This window comes from Hyperolius riggenbachi, chromosome 4, assembly GCF_040937935.1.
Source record: "Hyperolius riggenbachi isolate aHypRig1 chromosome 4, aHypRig1.pri, whole genome shotgun sequence".
Taxonomy (NCBI): domain Eukaryota; kingdom Metazoa; phylum Chordata; class Amphibia; order Anura; family Hyperoliidae; genus Hyperolius; species Hyperolius riggenbachi.
In genome coordinates, this window is record NC_090649.1 from 169,286,368 (window position 1) to 169,302,708 (window position 16,341).

The window sequence follows — 16,341 nt, forward strand, 5'->3', positions numbered from 1 at the left end:
GGCAGGCAGTAACACGGCGTGCAGGCAGAGAAGCTGTGTGTGGGGACTAACTTAGTCTTTGGGCAGGCCTGGCCATGCTTTGCAGACCAGGAATCCGTGGTCAGATGGACCCTTGACCCAACGCTGTGTGCCAGAGATGACACCACTTGCCTTTCAACATCACAGTACAGTTTGGGTATCGCCTTTTTTGAGAAATAATTGCAGCCTGATATCCTCCACTGCAATGTGTGGCTTTGCTTTTGTGTGCTGATTTTCCTCAGGTGGTCATCCCATTGCAGTTTGTGCTTTTTCATCATGTGCCTTCATAAGGTAGTTGTCCCTACACGGCTCAATTTTCGGTGGTAGAGAGTACAGATGGCATCGCTCTCATCTGAGGCAGACACACAAAAAAATGTCTAAACCGCCGAGTCCTGGGATGATGGCACTTTGGTGATGGCTGACAACTGAGTGTTAAGTGGTATGCCAGAATCAGAGCAGGAGGAGGAAGATATGTCACGCTTCCGTGCGAAAGCTGAGGTGGTCTGTGTTAAATAGTCAACTACATCCTGACAATATTGGGGGTTGATGGCACGTGCCTTCTTCTGAACACTGTACTTTGGTTGAGGGCTGCACAAAATCATGACAGCACAACCTCGAACAGACCTGCCGGGTGGCCTGCCTCTGGCTCTGCCTCAGCCTGTTGTTTTGTCCAAATTGGGGAGGGGGGTGAAGTGAAAGGTATGCACTGATTTGACTAATACGATGTGCAGTCACACAGATGCAGTGAAAGGTACTGACTGCTGGTATAATACAATGTGCAGTCAAACAGAGGCAGTGAAAGGTATACACTGACTGCTGTATAATGATGAGATGAATACACTTGAAATCCTATAACAAGAATCTATTATGGAGGGCAAGTCTGGCATCCATTCAAGTGAAAGGTATGCACTGACTGGTATAATGCAATGTGCAGTCACATAGGTGCAGTGAAAGGTATGCAGTGACTGGTGGTATAACAATGTGCAGTCACACAGGTGCAGTGAAAAGGTTGCAGTGACTGCTAGTATAACAATGTGCAGTCACACAGGTGCAGTGAAAATGGATGCACTGACTGCTGGTATATAAAACAGTGTGCAGTCACACAGATGCAGTGAAAGGTATGCAGTGACTGCTGGTATAACAATGTGCCATCACACAGGTGCAGTGAAAAGGTTGTAGTGACTGCTGGTATAACAATGTGCAGTCACACAGGTGCAGTGAAAAGGTTGCAGTGACTGCTGGTATAACAATGTGCAGTCACACAGGTGCAGTGAAAATGGATGCACTGACTGCTGGTATATAAAACAGCATGCAGTCACACAGATGCAGTGTAAAGCTTGCAGTGACTGCTGGTATAACAATGTGCAGTCACACAGATGCAGTGAAAGGTATGCACAGACTGGTATATAAAACAGCGTGCGGTCACACAGATGCAGTGAAAGATATGCAGTGACTGCTATATAAAACAGCATGTGGTCACAGGTGCAGTGAATGGTATACAGTGACTGGTATTTTAATACAATGTGCAGCAGTCACACTAGGCACTGAATGTGCTGGGCCTGGCACAGTATAGCAATTAGCAAGGGCCAGCTGCGACAGACAGGGCTGTATATGCAGTGTCAGTGGGCCACACAAAAAAAAACACATCACAAGGACATTAGCTCTCAAAAGAGCTGTTTTGGTGGTGCTTTTCATCAACAAATATCATCAAGGAGCAAGCTAACAGACCTCCTAACTATCGCTTTCCCTATCTCTCCAATGTCTCTCCCTTCTCTCACTAATACAGCAGCACACAGAGTGAGAACATGGCCGACGCTGCTGCCTTATATAAGGGAGGGGGGGGGGTTCCAGGAGGGATTGCAGCCTGATTGGCTGCCATGTGTCTGCTGACTGTGATGTAGAGGGTCAAATTTTAGCCCAATGATGTAGTATAGGAGGCGGGTCAAACTGGCATAAAGCTCGCAAGTTCACCGCGAACGCAAACCGTTGTTCGAGCAAATAAGTTTTCCAGCGAACCGTTCGGGCCATCTCTACTCCCTGGAAAGTATCTACATAAAGATGCAGGCTACCCCTACCCCCCCCCCCCCCCCCACACACACACACACACACACACACACATACCTGTTTGCACACTATTCTGCAAGTGGGACTGAGAAACTGCTATTCACTAGGTGCTTTTGAAAATAAAGAAAACCCTGAGAATCCCCCATGGGGAGATGGGCTAGTTCAAAACCTGGCAGTTCTGTCAGATATCTACTACCTACTGTACGTGACTGCAACATAGGAGAAAAGTAATTTGTAGCACATATTCTGGGAGAAATTTTCTGTTTATTTATGTGTTTTCATGAATTTTACATTTTACAATTTTCCATGATAGTGGTCCTTTAAATGAAAATGGCCATATTAGTTTTTCATTAATGATAATGGAATCTTATTCCCTTTCATTTCATTTCAAAGAAGTGCAGGTGTACTTTAAATTGACCAGGCCATACAATTCTGGCAGAAAAATTTAATTATTAGCAAGAAAGTTCTGCATTACATAGTACAATTCATCATTTGTCTGATTTTAGCAAAACAAGTAAAATAAATTCCTACTTTTAATTACCACTTTTTATAAAATCTTGCTGAGAATATGTATAGTATATGTCATTTGCATACCAAAGCTACTTGTAAACAATGTCTCGGTAGACTAGATAGGTAATGAGTAAACCCGTTACACTGACTGCATGTTACAGTTTTGTAGTTTCTGCATTCACATCTGAATTGCACATCAATCATCTGGATAGATGTAAATATTACAGAGTAAACTCCCCCATGCTGACACAGAACATGTTCACCTTCCTTTTCTGGAAAAGCAAAGCAGGTTTCACACTATGCACTACAGACTCCCCATGGTCAATGTAGATGATAACAAGAAGATGATATGCATCCTTTCCATTGTCAGCCTGATAATAATGACATTAAGTTTAACTACCAATTGATAACATGGGCCATTTGATAACATGGTGCTCAAGAACATCAGACAATATGAAGAATGTGAATGCAAGGGTTGCAACTTGTTCCACCTTACAGCAGTCTATTTTTAATAATTCAAGATTAGTTTTGCAAAATCAAATTACTTTTCCTGGCTGGGATATCCAATATTCATCAGAACAGAATCTTAGTATTCTGGATCAATTGAACTATTGTAAAAAATAAGGTAACAATAGTTACCCATACAAATTTTCTTGGAAATATCACATTTTCATGCAGGTAAGAATATTTCTGAAAATAGAATGAGCACGAGAAAACACAATTTTGCACAGATAGCAAAGTTCACCAAATATGTGGGCATAAGAAAACTCCCTTTGACAAATGCAGTAAAGTCTATGGGCATACAAAGACACCATTTTCAAGAAGTTTTTTGTTTTTGAAAAATTGTGTATCTTGCAAAAAAACTATCTGCGGCCCACTACCGGTCTGTGGGCTGTTTTCAGCTGGTCTATTTCATTAATCCAGATTAGCATGCAGCAGAGCACCACCCCCCGGTGGCGTTGTCCTCCTTACACAGCCATCTGCTGTACTGCTTTAGCTTCCGTACCTACGCTCAATTGGGAGACGTACAAGGTACATGCATAACAGTGGACAGCTGTGAAAGGAGAACAGTGCAACCAAGTGATGCTTTGCACAATGATCTGCATTAAGTAAATAGTGAGATGAGAGGCCAGGCCTGCGGATCGCAGCAATGTAAGATTAAGTCTGCAATCACATTTGAACTAAATTCAATGCTCAGGTGCTGCTTTTTAAACTGTGGATTGTCAGGGCTTTAGGACAGAAAGGAACAGGAGTGTACCAATGTTGCATTAACTTTTATTGAAGTAATACAAAATAACAGTACTTACATTTTATAGATTTAAAAATCGCATGTTGGCTCCTTTTTCTCTGAGAGAGAGTGTGTCTAAGAGTCTTGATGCAGTGGCGGCTCCAGAATTTTTTTTGGGGGGATGCTATGCAGGTGCTGGGGTAGCTGATGACCCACGGCGCGCAAAGCGTGGCGCGGCAAAAATGGGTGTGGCTACAGGCAAAACCAATGGGCGTGGCTACAACCTGGGAGTGACCATGACCGGATGAGGGCGGAGCTAACTAATTTAAAGAGTAACTGTCAGGCTGCAGAAGCTAATTTAAACCTCTATTCTCCTGTGTTAAACAGTTTAGAAGGAAGCTCAAAAGCCATTAGTGAAGATAAACATTTCAGTTACCTTTGATGTGTGCTTATCAGCAAGTCTGTTATAGACCCATAAAGACGCAAGCCGCAGCTAAACTGCAAAGCATTCTGGGGCCCTCCCCTCGGCTGCTAATGAGACGTTACAGAAGCTTGTAATCCGTCTAGCTGTGTAGCACTGATAAATCTCGGGGCAGAGTACTCTGCAGGAGTCAGCTATTGTTCCTAGCCACATGGCTCATTAATATTCACTGCACACCGTGTTGTTCAAGAACGAGCTTATCTGTGATCAGGAATCAGGCAGGACATGACGACACATTTGACAGAAAAACATGGAGCCTGCCATGAGCTGTCAGGAGCATCTATCTCTGCATATACTATATACAAATTCTGTGAAGTACAAACGTGGACAGTGAAATGCATATGTAATGTAAGTACAGCCAATCTTTAGCTACTGATATATGTGTTTATTTTCTCTGAGACCTTATACCTAACAGCTCCTCTTTAAAGTGAACCCGAGGTGAGAGTGATATGGAGCCATATTTATTTCCTTTTAAACAATACTAGTTGCCTGGCAGCCCTGTTGATCTATTTGGCTGCAGAAGTGAACTGAATTACACCAGAAACAAGCATGCAGCTAATCTTGTCAGTTTTGAAAATATTGTCAGAAAACCCCGATCTGCTGCATGCTTGTTCAGGGTCTATGGTTGAAAGAATTAGAGGCAGAGAATCAGCACGGCAGCCAGGCAACTGGTATTGCTTAAAAGGAGATAAATATGGCTGCCTCAATATTATTCTCACCTCGGGTTCCCTTTAAAAGTGCAACGCAAAGACAGTGGGCCCAAGTTTTGTTGACCCTTTCCCCAGAAAATTCACATAATTGTGCAGGTTTTCTCAAGAAAATACATGTAATGTGAGCAGATTTGCCCAGAAAATATGTTCAATCATGTCGACAGATTTGACTAGAAATATGTGTGTAAAGGATTGCAGAGATGCCGCCAGACCACGCGGCGGCTGTCTCCGCATTCAGACCAGCGGTTTCCGCACAGCAGCATGCGTCTGGTTTGTCTGAGCCTTCTAGTGCACACAGATGGAGAGCTACGCGCGCGCGCGCTGGGAGGCAGGACCTTTATGCCAGGAGGAGAGGGATCAGCTGATCAGATTGGTCAGCTGATCCCAGCGCAGACTGTCATTGGCTGAGTAGCGCTGGGTGGCGCTGAGGAGCGCTACACTATATATAGATCTCGCTGGTCAGTCTCAGGTTGTCTGCCGTTGCGAATACATACATGTGAGCACTCAGACCATAGTCAGATCCCACAGTGTGTTAGAACCAGGTAGACCTGGGAATTCACACTTAGCCAGATTACGCTTGTGTCATTACTGTGTTATACTTTAGACCAGTTCCAGGGTGTTGTGACCAAGGACCTCACACTCAAGCTTAGGAATACTGTGTCATTACTGTGTTATACTTTAGACCAGTTCCAGGGTGTTGTGACCAAGGACCTTACACCCAAGCTTAGAAATACTGTGTCATTACTGTGTTATACTTTAGACCAGTTCCAGGGTGTTGTGACCAAGGACCTCACACCCAAGCTTAGGAATACTGTGTCATTGCTGTGTTATACTTTAGACCAGTTCCAGGGTGTTGTGACCAAGGACCTCACACCCAAGCTTAGGAATACTGTGTCAGAGCTGTGTTATACTTTAGACCAGTTCCTGGGTGTTGAGACCATGGACCTCACACTCTAGACTAGGCCTCTGCTTTATCTGTTATGACCAATTGCTCTCTAGACTTCTCTCCTGCTTTCTGATTCGGTACCTATGCATATCTGCCTACCTGTTGCCAAACCCTGCCTGTACCTGGTTACCGAATCAGCCTTCTGTCTCTGTACCTTATCTGCTCGTGTGTTGCCGACCTGGCCTGACCGACCCTTCTGGCTGTCACTCATGCCTTGAGTGTTCAGTCTGTCTGTACTACCTGTGACACTACCCAGCCAAGTGTCAGGTAGCCGCAGAGACCTCCTGTTCCTCAGAGAGGCCTCTCGGCAGTCCAGTCAGGGGCTCTCTCCCTTCGGAGTCCTTTGGCTGCAGTATAGTCTGATTCCCAGTATTGCAGGGAATCACTGGCTCGCAGGTTAACTCTATCCCCTTTCCTAGGAGATAGTTCACACCCAGCCGAGGGCCATCTGTCCCTCAGGTGGTCCATGCTCATTGTTATCTGCGTCTCCCGCCCCACGGGAGACAGTCTACTGTTGCACCAAAACACTTACACTTTATCAGGTGTCCAGAGGTTAGTCATACTTGTATTATTGGTGATTCTGCAGATCATCAATAATCGGGTACATATCTGTATTGTTGGTGATACTGCAGATCACCAATAATCAGATTCTCTCTGTGTGCTGACACCAATCGTTACAATGTGCAATTATGTAGCAGATTTGACTAGAAATACGTACAATCATGTGGCAGGCAGACCTGGCCAGAAAACACTTCTATCATGTAGCAGACTAGACCAGAACATACACCTGGCTGGCTGTAATAAAAAAAAAAAAAACATTTACTCACCTGCAGCAGACCTCCTGTCCCGGCCTCCGCCTGGCGCGCAGCTCCCACAATCCTCTGCAGCCAGCAACTGAAACTCCTGCGCTGAGCAGGGTTATGGGAAAATGGCTCCCGAAGCCCTGCACTGCAGACTCGAAGTCTCCAGTGCAGGGCTTCTGATGTTCTGACGACATTTTACCGTAGCAGTAATGAGGCAACAGCAGGCTGAACGCGAAGGATTGTCCGCATCCGCATCAGCAGCGCGGCCGCCCGCATGGTCGCATGCGGAACGCGGAGAAATGTCCACGTCCGCAGCGGCAGCACGATCCACCGCTCAGTCGCAGACCTCTTGGTGCACTCCACGCCGAGGCTGCACTCCTGGAACACCTTAGGGATGGTTGGAGGTACCACCCTAAGCGAGCCTGTTCTACCTCCATGTCAGAATAAAATCTTGCTGCCCTGTTCTCTTTATTGGGAGAACAGTGACTTCCTAACCTCTGCATTTGTTGACTCTAGGTCAGCTGCCAACTTCATTGACAGAGACCTTGCTTTGAACTTTAACATTCCCATTCTTCCCATACAAAGACACATCTATGTTACAGCAATCGATGACTCTCCTTTACAGAACAAGACACCTCTTTGTCAAACTCCGCCGCTCACACTTCAGGTTGGAGTATTGCACACTGAGGTCATCCAGTTCTATGTTTTAAAGATGGCCACCTCGTCTGTCATATTGGGGCTACCATGGTTGAAGAAGCATTCCCCTCAAATAGACCGGAAAGAGGGCCAATTATCTGCCTGGTCCTCCTATTGTCAGGAAAATTGTCTTAAATCTATTTCTGTGTGTGCTTCAGAGGTACAGGTCCAGGGGGTCCCACCTCAGTACACTGATTTTTTAAAATGTATTTTGTCCTCGATCTGCTGACAGGTTGCCTCCACATAGACCCTGTAACTGCCCCATTGAATTGAGACCGGGTACACTGCCTCCTAGGGATCGTTTGTATAACCTCTCCAGCCCTGAAAAGGTGGCAATGAAAGATTACATCAAGGAGAACTTGGAGAAGGTATTTATCCATGCCTCCAGGTATCCTGCGGGTGCAGGTTTCTTTTTTGTTAAAAAGGATGGTGGTCTTCGCCCCTGCATAGACTACAGGCAGCTAAACAAAATCACCATCAAAAATCGAGACCCTCTTCCACTCATTGATAACCTGTTTACTCAGATTACTGAGGCCTGTGTTTTTTCAAAGTTAGACTTGAGGGGGGCATACAATCGTATTCGGATTAGAGAGGGCGACGAGTGAAAGACCGCATTTAACACTCCTGACGGTCACTATGAGCATTTAGGTATGCCCTTTGGATTGTGCACTGCCCCAGCTGTCTTTTTGTAAACAATATCTTCAGAGATGTGTCTGGCAGGTTCACAGTGGTCTATCTTGATGATATTTTAATTTTTTCAAAAAACTTACAGGAACACAGGCAGCATGTAAGATTTGTGTTACAAAAGCTCAGGGAGAACCAGTTATATGCTAAGCTGGAGAAATGCCTCTTCGAGGTGAAAGAGGTGGCATTTTTAGGATATATTATATCCACCTCTGGACTGGCAATGGATCCAAGCAAAGTCTCAGCCGTTTTGGATTGGCTGCAGCCTTCAGGCCTCAAAGCCCTGCAGAGATTTTTAGGCTTTGCTAATTATTATAGGCGGTTTATTAAGGGGTACTCTTCAGTTGTTGCCCCCATGACCCAGTTGACCAAGAAAGGCGCTGATGCGTCTAACTGGTCACCAGAAGCCATTGAGGCCTTTCAATCACTAAAAAGATCTTTTTGTTCCGCCCCCATATTGCGTCATGTTGACGTCATCCGCCCCTTCATCGTAGAGGTAGATGCATCGGAGGTTGGGGTTGGGGCAGTCCTCTCGCAAGCTTTTGGACCCGATAATAAGGTTCATCCTTGTGCATTTTTTTCGAGAAAATTTGCACCGGCAGAGAGGAATTATGATGTGGGGAACCGGGAATTGTTGGCTGTTAAGTTAGCTGTTGGCTGTTAAGTTAGCTCTAGAGGAGTGGCGTCATTGGTTGGAGGGGGCAGAATTTCCTTTTACTGTTTATACCGACCATAAGAACCTCAAATACATTGAGAGGGCCAAGAGGTTAGCACCCAGGCAGGCGAGATTGCCGCTTTTTTTTTCCCGGTTTGATTTTATCATAACTTATAAACCCTGGGATAAGAGTGTTAAGGGTGATGCCTTATCCAGGTGTTTTGAATCTGACCAGCCCCACCAGCTGCTCCTGTCAGTAATCTACCTGAGAGGTATTTTCTGGCAGCCACTGAGATCTCTGAAGACTTGTCAAAATCGCTTATTGCATGTCAGTCCAATGTTCCCAATGGAAAACCTAAGGGACTTCTGTACGTCCCTATTCGTTTTCGGGAACGGGTGCTCCAGATGTTTCATGAACATAAGAATGTGGGACATCCAGGTATTGCCAGAACCCAGGAACTCTTGAGTAGGGCAGTCTGGTGGCCTTCTTACAGGTCTGATTGTGAGGAATTTGTTAAGTCCTGCTCTGTCTGTGCCAGGAGTAAAACCTCCAGAAAAGCTCCAGCAGGCTCTCTTCAGCCCCTGCCTGCTCCACAGGTTCTGTGGTCCCACATTTCCATGGATTTTGTGGGTGAGCTGCCTGAATCTGAGGGTAACACTGTCATCTGGGTTGTTACGGACAGATTTAGTAAAATGGCACATTTCGTTGCTCTGTCTGGGTTTCCATCTGCCCGAAAATTGGCAGATTTGTTTATTAATAACATCTTTAAGTTACATGGAATCCCGGTGGATATTGTATCTGACAGGGGGGTACAATTTGTGTCAAAGTTCTAGAGGGCCTTTTGTAAGGATCTGGGGATTTCTTTATCATTTTCTTCAGGTTACCATCCCCAGACTAATGGGCAGACGGCAGGGCCGGGCCGAGGCATAGGCTGGAGAGGCTCCAGCCTCAGGGCGCAGGGTAGGAGGGGGCGCAGAATTCATTCAGCTGTCATTCCTAACTGTGTTTGAAGCAGAAATAAATAAGAAAAGGGGATACATGGCAGTGATTGCAAGCCAGATAATTAGATATTAAAGTGTTGGGGAGGTTGTGGGCCCTGTGGCGCCTCTTAGTCTAATAGCAATCAGTGTGTGACGGCTGGGGTGGGAGGGATGGAGGGGCGCACTTTGGTGTCTCAGCCTTGGGTGCTGGAGGACCTTGTCCCGGCTCTGGCAGACGGAGAGGATCAATCAGTCCATAGATGTTACGTAGCAGATGCATAACATCTCTGGACAAGATTCCTTCCATTTGCTGAATTTGCCCACAATAACCTGAAAAATGCATCCTCTGGTTATTCTCCCTTTCAGATTGTCAATGGGAAGTGTCCCAAGTTCACGTCACTTCCAGTCAAGGAGTCACCTCTTCCAGCTCTCTAGGAATGGCAGGGGACTTTCAGAGAGATCTGGGGAAAGGTCAGAGATAATTTGGACAAAGCTTTTTCTGTTCAAAAAATTTTTTCTGATAGAAAACGTTCCACTGAGTGGAACTTCATTCCAGGAGATTATGTTTAGTTCTCTTCTAGACACATTCCTCTCAGGCAACCATCAGCAAAGTTAGGTCCTCGATTTATTGGGCCTTTCCCTATAGAGAGTAAGATCAATGAGGTCACTTACAAGGTAAAATTACCAACTAATATGAGAAGTGGCAGGGCCTATCATGTTTCGTTATTGAAGCCTGCGGTAAGGGTAGATTCTACTCCCCCTGCTCCTGTGGTAGTGGATGGGGAATTGGAATTTGAAGGCCAGGACATTTTAGATTCCCGTTTTTCACGCAACAAGCTCCAGTATCTGGTGCACTGGAAGGGGTATGGGCCAGAGGAGAGGTCATGGGTTCCCCTTCGAGATCTTCATGCTGAGGAGAAAAGGAGGATATTTCATGAGTTGTATCCTGGGAAACCTGGTGAGGCATGCCCGGAGGTCATGCCTGAAAGGGGGGGTACTGTAATGAGGCAACAGCAGGCTGAACGCGGAGGATTGTCCGCGTCCGCATCAGCAGCGAGACCGCCCGCATGGTCGCATGCGGAACGCGGAGAAACATCCACGTCCGCAGCGGCAGCACGATCCACCGCTCAGTCGCAGACCTCATTGACCAGAACATACACCTGGCTAGCTGTAATAAAAAAAAAAACATTTACTCACCTGCAGCAGACCTCCTGTCCCGGCCTCCGTTCGGCGCGTAGCTCCCGCGATCCTCTGCAGCCAGCAACTGAAACTCCCGCGCTGAGCAGGGTTATGGGAAAATGGCTCCCGAAGCCCTGCACTGCAGACTAGAAGTCTCCAGTGCAGGGCTTCTGACGACATTTTACCGTAGCAGTAATGAGGCAACAGCAGGCTGAACGCGGCGGATTGTCCGCGTCCGCATCAGCAGCGTGACCGCCTGCATGGTCGCATGCGGAACGCGGAGAAATGTCCACGTCCTCAGTGGCAGCACGATCCACCGCTCAGTCGCAGACCTCTTGGTGCACTCCACGCCGAGGCTGCACTCCTGGAACACCTTCACAGGCCTCATGGCATGCTGCTCGCCGAGGCACCTCTCATGACAGTCTGGGCCGCGCGCGTGTGCAGTAGAGCCTTTTATACTCTTAGAAGGAAAGTCAGCTGACCAGCTGGTCAGCTGACCTCAGCAAGGCCCTTGAGCTGTGCTGCAAGGTCCTTGAGCCATGTTGTGATTGGTTGAATGGCTGGGCGGGCTGTTTGAGTCCAGCACAGTATAAAAGCAGGCATTCTGTCAGTTGCAAGTTGTCTGCAGTCAGCGAATACTTGTGTGTTAGCACTCAGACCCTAGTCAGATCCCAAAGTGTGCTAGAACCAGCTGGAGCTGGGGATCCGCACTGAGCCAGATTCTGTTGATAGTCTAAAGTACTAATTGCATTGTGTATTGTGTATGACCTTTTGCCTGTTACCTGTTTATTCTCTTGTCTCCTGATTTTGTACTTCGCCAGCCCGTACCGTTACCGACTTTTGGCTTGGCTTCTGACTACTCTTGTGTTTCTCGATTCTGTACCTCTGCCCATCTGATTTTCCGTTACTGACCTTGGCTTGACCTCTGATCTTGATTTCTGTCTGTTGATTCGGTACTTCCTTGCCAGTTCTGATACCGAACCATTTTCCGTTTGACTTTGCCCCCTTGAGTGGTTCGTCCACTAAAGGGTTAACTTTGCAGAGTTCTCCTTGCGGGGAACTCAGTAACTCCTCAGCATATCTTTGCTGTTGAGGAACGTGATTCTGCGTTCTTATCCTAGTCGCAGAATTGCACACACTGCCCTTTCTTCCAGAGGTCACCATCCCTCTGAGTTAACGTCAGTGTGATGGGTTTTCCACAAGTTATATCATCTGTACCTTGTGTTTTCCAGAGTACGTATAAATATTTGTATTATTGGTGATTCCGCAGATCACCATATATTCAAATATATCTGTATTACTGGTGATTACTGGTGCAGATCACCAATAATGAGAAAACTCTGAGTGTGTACACCAAAACACCACACCATAACAGTAGCCCTACTCTGCCGCTGCAGGAGCTGCTGGCTGCTGCTACCGGTGAACTGACACGGCGTCTATTAGAAAGTCAATTCATGCTGGGGGGTGCTAATAGGGTGCTTGGAGAATTTTAGGGGGTGCTTCAGCACCCCAAAGCACCCCCCTGGCGCCGCCACTGTCTTTATGTGATAGTTAACTCTACAAATTGTAAGTGCATATGTGTTTTTCTTGATTAGTTCAATAAATGTTAATGTACAATTGCAGCTCTTCCATTCCTTTCTGTCCTCTGATAATGCTGCCTTTATGGCATAATAGGCAGTATTACAGGATACAAACAGCCCAACGTTTCGGGCCTGTTGCCCTTTCTCAGAGCACTTGAGAAAGGGCAGCAGGCCCAAAGCATTGTCCAGTTTGTATCCTGTAATACTGCCTATTATGCAATAAAACTTCATTGGTTATTGCTGTGGACTGGTCTAGTGAGGAGTGATGGACCTCACCTCCCAGTAGGACTCCCTGTGATATATATATACCTATCATGAGGTCAAGTAAAGTTTGGTTCTACAGAATGCTGCCTTTAGGTACACATGATTAGCAGCAAAATCAGAGGAGTTTCACAGAATGCCACTACTAATATAGATAATGGATACTAGAATATTGGTTTCAAATAAAACTATATCCTGCTATCACCTTCCATAAGCTTACTCTTACACTAACATACCTCCCCTACTCTACACCCAGGTAAAATTCACACTGGAAATCTGTCCTTAGACCGAAAAAGGTTGGGGACCCCTGATATAAAGGATGCTTTGCATTGAGTTTGTAGGTTGTCCCCATGTCTGTGTGAGTTTCCACTGTGCACTTCAGTTTCCTCCCACATTCCCAAAAACATACAGATAAGTTACTTGGCTTTCTCTTAAATTGGCCCTAGATTACAATACATACACTACATGATACATAAATAGACATATGACTATGACTATGGTAGAGATTATATTGTAAGACCTTTCTGAGGGACAGTTAAGTTACAAGACAATATTCTCTGTACAGCAATGTGGACGATGTTGGCGCTATATAAATACTAAATACTAAATATATTCAGCAGGTTTTCTAAGTAAAAAAAAACACAATTGTGTGGAATGACTTGGATAGTGAAATTAAAGAGCACAACCACTAAACATTTTCGAAGGTGGAATGTGTACTAATAAAGTTGAAAGTGTAATAACGTTGTAATATGCAATAATAAACTAGTAAACTGATTGTATGTGTATGCACATCACCCACCTTATTATTAAAAAAAAAAACCAAAAAACTTCAACCGAACAGTTTAACCCCCTCACCACTGGGGGTTTTACCCCTTGAATACCAGAGCAATTTTCACCTTTCAGTGCTCCTTCCATTCATTCGTCTATAACTTTATTATTACTTATCGCAATGAAATGAACTATATCTTGTTTTTTTTGCCACCAATTAGGCTTTCTTTAGGTGGGACATTATGCCAAGAATTATTTTATTCTAAATGTGTTTTAATGGGAAAATAGGAAAAAATGAGGGAACAATTATTATTTTACAGTTTCCGGCCATTATAGTTCTTAAATAATGCATGCTACTGTATTTAAAACCCCTGAAATGTATTTGCCCATTTGTCCCGGTTATAAAACCATTTAAATTATGTCCCTATCACAATGTTTGGCGCCAATATTTTATTTGGAAATAAAGGTGCATTTTTTTTTCAGTTTTGCATCCATCCCTAATTACAAGCCCGTAGTTTATAAAGTAACAGTGTTATACCCTCTTGACATAAATATTTAAAAAGTTCAGTCCCTAAGGTAACTATTTCTGTTTTTTTTTTATTGTATTTTTTTTTTTTAATTACAAAAATAAATAAATTGGGGAGTGTGGGAGGTAATAAGTTAGTTTATTGTGTAAAACTAATGTATTTGTATATGTAAAATGCTTTAGGGTGTAGTTTTACTATTTGGCCACAAGGTGGCCACAGTGAGTTTGTGTTCATGCGACCTGTAAGCGTCCAGCACTATGAGGCTGGGAAAATCACAATGATCGCGCTGTTTCTCATAGAAGCAGCAGATCATTGCGGGGGCTTAGATCAACGAACAGGAATGGATTTTCCCATTCATTGATCTCCGGGTGAGCGGGCGGCGGCGTGCACGAGCGACAGGAGCGTGCACATGAGTAGCGGGAGCGCAGACAGCGATGGTGGCACGAGAGGTACGGATTTCTCCGTCCCTTGGTTTTCTAAGGGTGGAAAAGGGGATGGAGAAATCCGTACCGTGGGGGGTAAAGTGGTTAATATTGTAATAAAATATATATGTGAACTCAATTGTTTGCCTGATGAAAAAAAAAATCTTCTATTAGCTACCTGAACACTTCCCTACTACCTCATGAAAAAATATTATAAGTAATATACAGTACATTGCAGTTCAGCCTGCTCCACTCATTTTCCCTTCCCGTATGTTAAGGCCTTGCAAAGCTAATTTGTGGCATTTATTGTGCTCTAGCAGTATTTAAAAACAGTGCCTGAACACTCTCAAATATTTTTGGAAATGCAATTAATTAATACACAAGATAGAAAAGTCTTACTTACAAAAGTCTGGCGGGAGTCTTTCTGTAAACCTTGATCCCAAAAGGTTTATTAGACATTTCAACACTGTAATTTGGATTTGGTTCTGCAGATCCAGTAAATTCCTTGACATGTTCATGAGGAACCTCAAATCTGCTCTTATTGGGATCTGTGATCTACCAAAAGAAAAAATAAATAAATACAATTAGAAATTAACGTGGAAACAATTGGTAATGGTAAGATTTTATTTTGCTCATAAGTATAGTTATTTGTTAACCCAGAGCTTTTAAATTGTCTTGATACAGAGATCTGGCTTCTATTCTTAATCACCCTCCACTCTGTCTTTAGGCAGTCAAGCAAACCTGAAGGAACAACACAAGGCTGAGACTCTGATGGTTGGGGGTATGACATATGCTGACCAGGACCCAATGGGATTCTGGAATGAGAGTATGGATGCTGCCAGCCAAGGTGTGGTTTTGTGCATAGTTGTCCCAGACATCTGTGATGCTGCTCCTGGTAGCAGAAGTTCTGTCCTTGTGAATGAAGTCTTACTAAAAGATTTGGAACGCTATGTACCTGCAAGCTTATTTCAGCTACAGCAATAGTAACTGTCATAATTTATTCCCAGCTTCCTGACATAGTTGAGTAGATAAGCGATAGGCAGTAGAGGCCAGATGACTAAGGTCAGTGATATGAGGCAGGCATTAGACTGTAAGCTCCTGATGTCACTGATCTAAAGAGGAGGGGCCGCCTCTCTCACCCACATAAGGCACCTGCCTACAGTGCCTTATGGAAAATATGACCCTGGTATAGTGACACGCGCTTTGTTTAGTGACAGCTTAAAGCTCCACAAGACGCCCCTGCACCATGCACACACCAGATTTAGTATATTTTTTCCCCATGGTTTTCTCCTCTAAACCCAGGTATGTCCTGTGTTCAGGTGTGTCTTATGGTATGAAAAATAGGGTAATTAGAAAGCAAACAAAGAAGAGAAAGTTATTTGCTAGATACAGCAGATACTTTCCTACATTGTTTACATCATGTAGTAAACTTCAAAAATAAGCAGATAATGCTGGCTGACAATAGCAACCTTATGAATTAGCAGCTAAAAAAGTTGAAAACTTTGTGTTAACCCTTCCAGTACTTATGAATCCACTCAAATGGTTTAGTTGTTTATTTCATGCTGTGTTTAATGTTTAATGTTTTAGACCAGGGCTGCCCAATAGGTCAATCGCGATCTACCGGTAGATCGCGACTGCCTGATTGGTAGCCGCATCCCATTGACTTTTGTGGCCGCTGATCTGTGTCCAATCAGGAGAGGAGAGAGGCGTGGCTGAGAGGCCAAGGGCGGCAGTGTCATGGCTGGGGGCGGCGCTGGAGACAACACTTCCGCCTCCTCTCACGCTGCCCGCCGGAGCGCTCCCTCAGCCGCCTGGTGATGTGATCTCC

The 16,341-nt window shown here is 44.8% G+C and overlaps 1 protein-coding gene across 1 annotated transcript in view; it reads right to left on the bottom strand.

Annotated features, from left to right (window-relative positions):
• The window catches only part of SI (sucrase-isomaltase), a 328,081-nt gene that overhangs the window by 236,716 nt on the left and 75,024 nt on the right, over window positions 1-16,341 (bottom strand). The window contains exon 7 of the mRNA XM_068280942.1: window positions 14,917-15,068. Within this exon, the coding sequence (XP_068137043.1) occupies window positions 14,917-15,068 (152 nt within the window). The remainder of the gene's footprint in view (window positions 1-14,916; window positions 15,069-16,341) is intronic.